Raw genomic sequence first — 12,194 nt, 5'->3', positions numbered from 1 at the left:
AAGAGCAAAAATATTAACACTTTGCTAAAACTTTTCCTTTTTTTTCTCCTGTGCCAACTTTTGAAAAAAGGTGTAAACTGTGAACTGGAAGTTGATGAGTGTCGGTCCCAGCCCTGCCTCAATGGTGCCACTTGTCAGGACGCTGTGGGGGCCTACTTCTGTGACTGTGCCCCCGGATTCCTGGGCGACCACTGTGAGCTCAACACGGACGAGTGTGCCAGTGGGCCGTGTCTCCATGGTGGACTGTGCGTGGACGGAGCCAACAGGTATGCTTTCTCCCGAGAGAGCACTCACTGGCCAGAAGCTTCTGCACCACCTCTGGTGAATCTGGAGATCTCACATCCCCAGCTTAACGTTTTCAGAGTGCTTTTTATTCTTAAAAATGATGCAAGTGATGCAAGGTTGTAGCAGTCATGCTTTATTAAAAAATGCATCCTTCAGAGGGCCCCTGTCTCAAGAGAGAGCATTTTCCAAGTCGTTCTTGTAACAGTTTAGAATTTCTTCTGTTATAGAAAAGTGCCGGCCTTCCACATCGAGGAGACAAAGGGGGATCTACCTTCCCTATCTGTGGCAGATGCGAAAACGAGGCTGGAGTCATTCCGTATGTGAATGTAAGATTGTACTTATGAAATGACAAGCATATAAATCAAGTGGTGAAAAAGAAATCCTTTAGGAATTTTATCTAAACAGTGTTGGCAAGGGCAGTGATATTAAATTAATTATGTCTTGAATTTCTAGGTGTTGGGGGAATTAGGTGAGTACTTTTGAGCCAGCAGAATGATGTTCCAAATTAGAGTCTAACATTGACTTGTCAGCAAAAACAAAACCGAAACAATAAATCGTACCATAATATGAGGCGTATAATAAATTTGGGTGATGGTAGTTGAATTCATGTAAGATATTTTTTGGAAGAACTTTCTAATACTTAGTTAAAGCACAGGCATTGAGTTATCAAACCCTTGAGTTTTAACTGCTTAGCACCTGGCTGTGTCCTCACAGATCCTCCGGCAGCTCAGAGGAAGGCAAGGTGGGCCTTAAAACTCCCCCTTGACAACAAAGAGTTTAAAGTTTGGGGAAGTCAGGGGACACCCCCACAGGTTCATACAGTTAATTCTTTGCAAAGGAGCACCAGAATCCAATTTTATTTAATAAATAAGGTATAATTTACCCAAATCTGAATTTCAAAATAAGTCAGACTCAAAGGGGGAGCAATAAAAGTCTTGTGTGCTTCAAATATATTCAGGAAAACAATTAATTTTATGCAGAGCAAGGTGGTGGAACACCTCTTTGGTAAACTGTGAGTGTGATCCAAGCTTTGCCTGTGACTTCCAGTTACACCCACTTGTTCTCGGTGGTGAGAATCTTCACGCCTGGGGACTGGTAACTGGGCAACACGTGGACAGACAAACCAGAGGCGCGGTTCCCACACAAGTGCTCCAGGGAAAGAGGAGGCTCTCCCAGCCAGGCCTCACTGTTTCCAGGAGGCGTCAGGACAGAAGTCACACGCTTTTGGTGCCTGCATGCGTGCATACGGAGTCGCTTCAGTCGTGTCTGACTCTGTAAAACTGTGGACTGTAACCCTCCAGGCTCCTCTGTCCATGGGATTCTCCAGTCAAGGATACTGAGCAGGTTGCCATGCCCTCCTCCAGGGCATCTTCCTGACCCAGGGATCGAATTCATGTCTCTTATGTCTCCTGCATTGGCAAATGAGTTCTTTACCACTAGTGCCACCTGGGAAGCCCTTTGATGCCTTTGGAAACACAAACAGAACAAGGCTACACCTGCTTCATGCCAGCTTCCCTCTCTTCACATGAGTATGTGCCGTGAATACTTTTTCTACTGTATCCATAGTTCTCTCATCCCAAGTTCAGCAAATACGACCTGACTTTGTTTTCCCACTGAAAAGATTAACACATTTGCTATGAGATATGTGAGAAAGGCAGAAACTACGCCCCTGGAAGGTTCCTGCAGACAAAGGGACGTGTAAATGGAGACTGAGTCTGTGAACCCAGGTGCACTTGCCAGCCTCGACCACAGGGCCCTGGTCTTCAGTGTCTCACACGCGGTATTCAGATTTGCAGTAGGCATTTTTTAAATCAGAAATGCAATAGTGAATAGAGGATTTCTAGCTAGGAAAATTATGTGTAAAAATTATAGTCACTTATATTTGCTAGTATTTCATTTTTGTTAGTGTAATCTTAATGTCTGCATTGGTGGTAGATAGACACATAGCCAGGGTGAACAGGGCTGTTACTCTTTATTAAATCATAGATATCCTCCCCCTAGACACTTATTTTATCTAAGCCAAGTGTGTAAGCCCATGATTTTTCAATATTAGATCCTCAAGGAAAGGCCAACTAAACTGAAATAAAGTGAACAACTCTCCCGGTCAGATTTTTTTTTTTAGATCTGTCAGATAACCCCATTCAATCAACAAATCATTATAAATAACATGAATAAAATATTCTTGTAATCTAGAAATGAGGAAACATAAGTCACAATTTATATAATGAGAAGCTTTCCTCTTTTTCATAATTTATTATTTCACTAGGGACCTTATTACTGGATTTTTTTATATAAGAAAGTGCCTTGATGGTATAAATCATTCTCTGCTGCCTCACAAATATTAACTACTCTATCTCATACTATTCAGTAGTTTTATTCAGTATTTTCTGCCCTTTGGCATGCTATGTTCATCCTTCATATACACATTTAATTATCCCAACAACTCTGTGACAAAGGTACCTTCAATTTATGGGTGAGGAAACAAAAGTATAAACAATCATGGTTTTCAAGTAATTTTGACTGAATACTTGCTTGGGGTAAGTAAGTCTCCTAAGCTCTCCAGGGTCTCCTTCAGTCAGTCAGTTCAGTCGCTCAGTCATGTCTGACTCTTTTCAACCCCATGAATCGTAGCACGCCAGGCCTCCCTGTCCGTCACCAACTCGCGGAGTTTACTCAAACTCATGCCCATTGAGTCAGTGATGCCATCCAGCCATCTCGTCCTCTGTCGTCCCCTTCTCCTCCTGCCCCCAATCCCTCCCAGCATCAGGGTCTTTTCCAACGAGTCAACTCTTCGCATAATGTGGCCAAAGTATTGGACTTTCAGCTTCAGCATCAGTCCTTTCAATAAGCACCCAGAACTGATCTCCTTTAGGATGGACTGGTTGGATCTCCTTGCAGTCCAAGGGACTCTCAAGAGTCTTCTCCAACACCATAGTTCAAAAGCATCCATTCTTTGGTGCTCAGCTTTCTTCACAGTCCCACTCTCACATCCATACATGACCACTGGAAAAACCATAGCCTTGACCACATGGACCTTTGTTGGCAAAGTAATGTCTCTGCTTTTTAATATGCTATCTAGGTTGGTCATAACTTTCCTTCCAGGGAGTAAGCAACTTTTAATTTCATGGCTGCAGTCACCATCTGCAGTGATTTTGGAGCCCCCCAAAAAAAGTCTGACACTGTTTCCACTGTCTCCCATCTACTTCCCATGAGGTGATGGGACCAGATGCCATGATCTTAGTTTTCTGAATGTTAAGCTTTAAGCCAACTTTTTCACTCTCCTCTTTCACTTTCATCAAGAGGCTTTTCAGTTCCTCTTCACTTTCTGCTATAAGGGTGGTGTCATCTGCATATCTGAGGTTATTGATGTTTCTCCCGGCAATCTTGATTCCAGCTTGTGCTTCTTCCAGCCCAGCATTTCTCATGATGTACTCTGCATATAAGTTAAATATGCAGGGTGACAATATACAGCTTTGACGTACTCCTTTTCCTATTTGGAACCAGTCTGTTGTTCCATGTCCAGTTCTAACTGTTGCTTCCTGACCTGCATACAGGTTTCTCAAGAGGCAGGTCAGGTGGTCTGGTATTCCCATTTCTTTCAGAACTTTCCACTGTTTATTGTGATCCACACAGTCAAAGGCTTTGGCGTAGTCAATAAAGCAGAAATAGATGTTTTTCTGGAACTCTCTTGCTTTTTTGATGATCCAGCAGATGTTGGCAATTTGATCTCTGGTTCCTCTGCCTTTTCTAAATCCAGCTTGAACATTTGAAAGTTCTCGGTTCATGTATTGCTGAAGCCTGGCTTGGAGAATTTTGAGCATTACTTTACTAGCGTGTGAGATGAGTGCAATTGTGCGGTAGTTTGAGCATTCTTTGGGATTGTCTTAGGGATTGGAATGAAAACTGACCTTTTCCAGTCCTGTGGCCACTGCTGAGTTTTCCAAATTTGCTGGCATATTGAGTGCAGCCCTTTCACAGTGTCATCTTTCAGGATTTGAAATAGCTCAACTGGAATTCCATCACATCCACTAGCTTTGTTCATAGTGATGCCTTCTAAGGCCCACTTGACTTCACATTCCAGGATGTATGGCTCTAGGTGAGTGATCACACCATTGTGATTATCTGGGTCATGAAGATCTTTTTTGTACAGTTCTTCTGTGTATTCTTGCCACCTCTTCTTAATATCTTCTGCTTCTGTTAGGTCCATACCATTTCTGTCCTTTATTGAGCCCATTTTTGCATGAAATGTTCCCTTGGTATCTCTAATTTTCTTGAAGAGATCTCTAGTCTTTCCCATTCTGTTGTTTTCCTCTATTTCTTTGCACTGATCACTGAGGAAGGCTTTCTTATCTCTCCTGGCTATTCTTTGGAACTCTGCATTCAAATGGGAATATCTTTCCTTTTCTCCTTTGCTTTTCGCTTCTCTTCTTTTCACAGCTATTTGTAAGGCCTCCTCAGACAACCGTTTTGCCTTTTTGCATTTGTTTTCCATGGGGATGGTCTTGATCCCTGTCTCCTATACAATGTCATGAACCTCTGTCCATAGTTCATCAGGCTCTCTGTCTATCAGATCTAGTCCCTTAAATCTATTTCTCACTTCCACTGTACAGTCATAAGGGTTGATTTAGATCATACCTGAATGGTCTAGTGGTTATCCCTACTTTCTTAAGTTTAAGTCTGAATTTGACAATAAGGAGTTCATGATCTGAGACACAGTCAGATCCCAGTCTTGTTTTTGCTGACTGTATAGAGCTTCTCCATCTTTGGCTGCACAGAATATAATCAATCTGATTTCGGTGTTGACCATCTCGTGATGTCCATGTGTAGAGTCTTCTCTTGTGTTGTTGGAAGAGGGTGTTTGCTGTGACCAGTGCGTTCTCCTGGCAAAACTCTATTAGCCTTTGCCCTGCTTCATTCCGTACTCTAAGGCCAAATTTGCCTGTTACTCCAGGTGTTTCTTGACTTCCTACTTTTGCATTCCAGTCGCCTATAATGAAAAGGACGTCTTTTTTGGGTGTTAATTCTGAAAGGTCTTGTAGGTCTTCATAGAACCATTCAACTTCAGCTTCTTCAGCATTACTGGTAGGGGCATAGGCTTGGATTACCATGATATTGAATAGTTTGCCTTGGAAACGAACAGAGATCATTCTGTCGTTTTTGAGATTGTATCCAAGTACTGCATTTCAGACTCTTTTGTTGACCATGATGGCTACTGCATTTCTTCTAAGGGATTCCTGCCCACAGTAGTAGATATAATGGTCATCTGAGTTAAAGTCACCCATTCCAGTCCATTTTAGTTCGCTGACTCCTAGAATGTCGACATTCACTCTTGCCATCTCCTGTTTGACCACTTCCAATTTGCCTTGATTCATGGACCTAACATTCCAGGTTCCTATGCAATATTGCTCTTTACAGCATCAGACCTTGCTTCTATCACCAGTCACATCCACAACTGGGAATTGTTTTTGCTTTGGCTCCATCCCTTCATTCTTTCTGGAGTTATTTCCCCACTAATCTCCAGTAGCATATTGGGCAACTACCGACCTGGGGAGTTCCTCTTTCAGTATCCTATCATTTTGCCTTCTCATACTGTTCATGGGGTTCTCAAGGCAAGAGTACCGAAGTGGTTTGCCATTCCCTTCTCCAGTGGACCACATTCTGTCAGACCTCTCCACCATGACCCATCCATCTTGGGTGGCCCCACATGGCATGGCTTAGTTTCATCAACTTAGACAAGACTGTGGTCCTGTGATCAGATTGGCTAGTTTTCTGTGATTATGGTTTTAGTCTGTCTGCCCTTTGACGCCCTTTCGCAACACCTACCATCTTATTTGGGTTCCTCTTACCTTGGACGTGGGGTATCTCTTCACGGCTGCTCCAGCAAAGCACAGCCACTGCTCCATACCTTGGACGAGGGGTATCTCCTCACGGCCTCCCCTCCTGACCTTGAACTTGGAGCAGCTCCTCTCGGCCCCCCTGCACCCGCGCAGCAGCTGCTCCTTAGCTCTCCTTGAAACATTTGCTTGGGATAAGCAAGTCTCCTTAACACACTGGCTTTTACTAAAAACTTTGAAGGATCATCTCTAGAAGACTGCAAGCATATGCTTTTGGCAAGTATTAAAGCCACTCCGGTGGACAGGTGGAGAGACAGGATAAGGATATGTCATCCCCCATGACCAAGGGCTGATGTCCCGACTTCATTTTGCTCCCCAGGTACAGCTGTACCTGCACAGGTAGTGGATTCACGGGGACGCGCTGTGAGACCCTGATGCCCCCGTGTTCGTCAGAGCCCTGTCACGGCAACGCCACCTGCGAGGACCGTGCTGACAGCTACACCTGCCACTGCCAGCCTGGTGAGTGACAGAATTCCTTCCACTATTTTTTTTTCTTTTGCGTACAATAGAAACAAATCGCTTATGGCAAATGGAAAGTAACAACTCTTGTTGCTGAAGGTTCAAAACCAACTCTTTCTTCTAGTTATTGTTTGCTTTAATCATGTTCTTCAGTGCTCAGACACATCTATTGCTATACTATGCATTATCTGAAGTTGATTACCAACCTGCCCAGTCATCAGAATCTTCTAGAAGAAACACAGAGGAAAAAAATAATCAATGGAAGGGTCGATCTCAGCATGGTTTTTGTGGAGTAAAATTCACTGAAAGATGCTTCCTTGTCCTGCAAGATGTTTTCTTTGACACCTAGAACATATTAAAACCCATGAAACTCTATCAAAATCCTAAGTGTTTGTGTTATAATTCATGGAGTCAATCAATGTGATTGTTGATGTTCTCCATAGAGAGTGTAGAATGATTTTTCAGAAACGGAAGTATTCTGCTCACCTTTTATAATGTAAAAGACAATACAAGTTACACATACATAAACCATAATTTAAAATCACACTTAAAAGATAATTGGACTTGATTATCCAATCAAGTGGAAGTGATAGGGAAGAGTATGTAACACGTGAATCAAGAAGCCACTCATAAATATTGATGTTAATTTTGGCAGAAAACCTGCTTGACATATTTCAACCTAACTCTTACTAGGATTTTATTGCTAGAAATGGAAGAGCATCTCATCTCTCTTCTTTCTTGAGCCATTGGAAAACAACCAATAAGCTTGTGATTATTTAACATCTGAGCTTGCTGACCACCTATCCCCACCTCCGCGCTCATGTTATTATCTAAGGAAAGGGAGGCCGTGTGGTTGGGGGGAGGCGTGGAGACTGGGGCCAGTCTAGTCAGTAGCAGCTCCTGATCAAACGTCATCTCATTGCCTGAGGAACATTTAGCATGCTTTGGTAAAAACCAAACAGACTTAAAAGTGTAAAAGGAGGTTTGGAATTCGCCTGTGGCTCAGAGCTCTACGTACCTCGTGTGTCTCCCCGCTTCCAGATCTGAAGAGGACGTGTGTGCTATCCTTTGGTCATTGGTCCTCATGACTAGGAAACAATTTGTAACACTTGAATCAGCAGGTCACCTCCAACACTGAATTTTTTCCCAAAACATGTTATTCCACATTCTTGTCATCAGCCAACCCTCAACACTCAATCAACACTCGGAACAGGACCTCAGTTCAGAAGCAGGGGGTGGAGAGGACAGCTTGGGAGCAGGACGAGTCCACCATTTGTTAACCGAGTAAACTAGGGTGAATTACCCCTGAATTCTTACATTTTTCATCCACAAATGAAGGATGAAGAAGCTACTTGTAGTAATGTTGTGAGGGGTAAAGTTATAAAAAGGGAGCCTGGCATATATTGAGTACTCAAAAAAAAAAAAGGAATTATTATTACTACATTCCAGGTTCTACACCAGGAGGTGGAAATTGTATATGACAGATGGTTTCTGTGCTCTAAAATAGGGGTCCCCAGCCTCTGGGATCTGATGCCTGGTGATTTGAGGTGAGCTGGTGTAATAATAATAGAAATAAAGTGTGCAATAAATGTAACGTGTTTGAACCATCCTGAAACCAGCTCCCCACCCCTCTCCAGTTCATGGAGAAATTGTCTTCCATGAAACCAGTCCCTGGTGCCAAAAAAGTTTGGTCCTGCTGTTCTAAAGGGTTTGTAATGGAGTCAGGCAGCAAAGGAGAGCTGCCTTAAAAAGACCATTATGAGTCCCATTCATTCAAGCCCCAAAGATTTCACTGCCAACTATATATATGAGGGGTTAGGGGATCAAAAAGACATGGTTCCTCCTTCCAAGAAGCTTAAATTCTAGCAGGAATACAGTGTGGAAAAAATTATGTACAGTACAATTTTGGGTGGCTCAGATGGTAAAGAATCTGCCTGCAATGCGGGAGACCTGGGTTTGATCCCTGGGTCGAGAAGATCTCCTGGAGAAGGAAATGACAACTCACTCCAGTATTCTTGCCTGGAAAATTCCATGGACAAAGGAGCCTAGCAGGCTACAGTCCAGGGTGTTGCAAAGAGTTAGACAAGACTGAGTGACTAACACTTTTACTTTCACAAGAATCTCTAATAAATTCTGTAAAAGGGAATGAGAGAAAATGTTTAGCAGTGGCTTGACTGAGGAGGCAACATTTTAGAAAACTTGAAAGATCGCTAAGCACATCCCAGAAATGTACCCACTAGCTGTGTGACTTTGGCCACGTCTCTGCTCTGAGCCTCACTTTCCTCATTGACAGATAAAGCAGAGATGGTGATGATAATATCCGCCTCATAGTGTCGTAGTGGAATGAAGTCCAGTAATACAGGAGGCGCTCCCAGCTCAGCCTAGACCACAGCAAGTCAATAAATGTCAGCCCGACACCGGAATTAGGAGACGGGCCATTCTGGACCCTAAGGCCGGCAGGTGGTAGCTCATTCCTTGTTTAAGGATAGAAGAGAGGAAAAAAGAAAAGAGAAAGATGAAAGGGCAGCAGGAGCACAGAGGAAAGAGTCCATCCAACTGTGGGGCCTGGAGGGACTCTTCAAAACACTGGGCTACACAGGGCTGAGGGTAGAGAGGGCTGAGGAGCAGGATGAGACTGAAGCCAAATCACGAGGTCCGCCCTGCAAACCGTGGGGCAGTCTGACCTGTTCATTTAAGAAGAGCTCCCTGGCACTTCGATGGAAGAGTGATGGAGAGAAATAAGGCTAATCGCAGGGAGTCCCGTGAAAGTTCTGCATCAGTTTAAATAAGAGGTAAGTCACGGACCGGAACAAAGATGCCAGTGGTGAGGGTGGATGTGAGTGTATGGATGGCTATGGGAGCCCTTTAGGAGGTGGAAATGACATGGGGATTGGGAAAGGAGCGCCAATTTAGGACAGTTCTGCTTCTGAGTTTCTCTCTGGGGTCACTGGATGGATGTCGATTTTGCCTAGGGAGAAAACTCATAATGTCTTTGTACCCAGTTCTCACAGTTATATATAAAGAGAGGGTTTAATGCCACAAGCTACTCTATATCTAAAGAATCAGAGACCGTTCCTTTGGATCGTGAGACGACTGCCAGTGAGCACGATGGTGAGAATAAGCGCTGTAATTGCCCAGGGTCCTCGGGTAATTAATCACAAGTGTCAGTCACCTTAAATGCTTATCTTAAAAGTTTTCCTATTACCCAGAAAAGATTGGCTTTTTTTTTTTTCTTAAAACATGTAATTTAAGAACCCTGGGGTCTTGACTCAGCATCATATTGTTTCTTTGTACAGAGTTTTATAGGAAAACTTGTTAGAACTATTGAATGTAGCCTTGACTGAAGGAATCTATTTATACACCTGGTTAAAGGGAACAGCAAACAGAATCCCCACAGGGCCCCATGGTAGGGACGGGACCTGTAATACCATAAATCAGAACTTTCTAACCTTCAGGATAAGAATAAAGACAATGCGTGAGCCGGAAAGCAAAAAAGGATTTATGAAAGTACTAAATTACTTCCTAACCTGGGCTGTGCAGAAGTCTTCAAACTTAGAATGAGAAGAACATTGAAAATAGAACTTTAGTAAGTTAACTGTAGCACAACACGTTTATAAAAACTTATGAAAACCATTATTTAGTGAATATGTGTAGATCCTTAAGTATGAAATAAAAACGCTTAAGAAGTAAACATTCAGGCTTACGAGACTGAGGGTTCGAGGGATGGGGAGGGTCATGACGAAGGACGGTGGGACCCTCACCTGGCATGTGCTTTCAGCTTCCTTCTCAACTCCCAGTTTCTTCTTGAGAAGGTTGATAAAGACCCCAGGGGTCAAATGTGACAAAAGCATTATGCTGGCGAGCAGCAGAATTTGTGTTGCGGTTATGATTTGACATGGGACCCCATATAGCTTTGTATTAAAATTATAAGATGAGCATTCATATCATGTTCTCATTATTTGCTTATAAAGAGTTCAGCAACTCTCTAGTTTATTTGCTAAGCAAGGATTATCATCTAAATTGTTGATTAGTTCTGTCTGAATCTCATTCAGGAGTTGACTGAAGGCCTCGGACTCAGGTGTTGCTCAGTCCTAGCGTGGTGAATAAAAAAACACGATCTCTGCTTTTATGGAGCTTATGGTCTGTTGAGGGAGACGGCTACATAAATAAGTGAAAACTATGTTGTTTGTTTAGTCACTCAGTCATGTCTGACCTTTCTGCGACCCTGTGGACTGCAGCCCACCAGGCTCCTCTGTCCATGGGATTTCCAGGCAGGAATACCAGAGTGGGTTGTCATTCCCTTCTCCAGGGGTTCTTCCCGACCCAGGGGTGGAACCCGAGTCTCCTGCATTGCAGGCAGATTCTTTACTGTCTGAGCAATCAAGTGAAAATTATATACATGATGAATTTTAAAAGATACCTCTAAAAATAAGCACATAATACCAATCTTTGTAAGACAATGAAAGGAAAGAATTGGGTATGTGAGAGAAAAAGGTTCTTATTTAGATCTGTCCATGAGGAAATGACATTCTGAAAAAGTAACAAAAGATCGAGTCGGAAAACTTAAGAGTTATGCAAGCACAGTCTTGGAGGAGAGTTTTCTAGGGGAGGGAACGGTGTTCTAAAGGCCCTGGGACAGAAAGCATTCTAGGGACAGGAACAGATTTGGGAATGGGGCCAGATAATAAGGGGCTGGTCAGGTCAAGGATTTTGAACTTTATTCTGTGTGAAAAGTAAAGCCATTGAATGGTTTCAGAGTAAATAAAGACCATGATTTGATTTATAACCTTTACCAAATTGGATTGTAAATTTTATTTTAAAAACATTTCTCAGCAGTTAAGTGACATTACAAAGATCTGTAGGTGAAGTCATTTGTATTATAAGTCAGATTGTGTTCCTATAGGAACTTCATACATCTCTTTCATCATCTCACAAAACAGCTGGTGTGATCCTGGACACACTCCTCAGCATTACATTAGCATCTTACTAAATTTACATTTTTGGACTAGCACTATGCATAGTATGTAAATAGTCAAAATTGGTAAGAAGAACAACCTAGGGGAAAAAGATATGAAATGATAAAAAAATTTCAAAAAATATTAAATTCAATAATATCTGGGAAAAATGTAAAACAAACAATGATAAGGTATGGTTTTTTATCTAGCCAACTGGTAAAAATTTTTGCTTGGTGTGGCAAGTGTTGCCAAGGGTCTGGACCATACATACTCTTATCCTGTGCCAGGAGACATGTAACAACCTCTACAGTTTCTCTAAAGGTCGTTACCAGCATCTGTTAAAATTTGAAATGCCCATAACCTATAACCCAGAAATCCCACTCCTAGCATAGACCCCAGTGTTGCACTCAGACATTTCACATGTTGCACTCAGACACAAGTCACATATATGATGTTATTCAATGCAATATTGTAATAGCAAAAATGTATATAAACCCCCTAAGGGAATGGAACTATGTTATGGAATACTTGGCAACAGTTAAAAATTATGAGTGAGCTCTATATTTCTAACATGGATAGATTGTGCAAGGGAGTAAAGAAA

The 12,194-nt window shown here is 42.4% G+C and overlaps 1 protein-coding gene across 1 annotated transcript in view; it reads left to right on the top strand.

Moving 5' to 3' along the window:
* The window catches only part of CRB1 (crumbs cell polarity complex component 1), a 207,049-nt gene that overhangs the window by 78,546 nt on the left and 116,309 nt on the right, over window positions 1–12,194 (top strand). The window contains 2 exon segments of the mRNA XM_070473843.1: window positions 71–266; window positions 6,499–6,638. Coding sequence (XP_070329944.1) covers window positions 71–266; window positions 6,499–6,638 — 336 coding nt within the window.

This window comes from Odocoileus virginianus, chromosome 11 (assembly GCF_023699985.2).
Source record: "Odocoileus virginianus isolate 20LAN1187 ecotype Illinois chromosome 11, Ovbor_1.2, whole genome shotgun sequence".
NCBI classification, from domain to species: Eukaryota; Metazoa; Chordata; class Mammalia; order Artiodactyla; family Cervidae; genus Odocoileus; species Odocoileus virginianus.
Note: the sequence above shows the minus strand (reverse complement) of the source record. Positions and strands in the feature narration are given on the sequence as shown.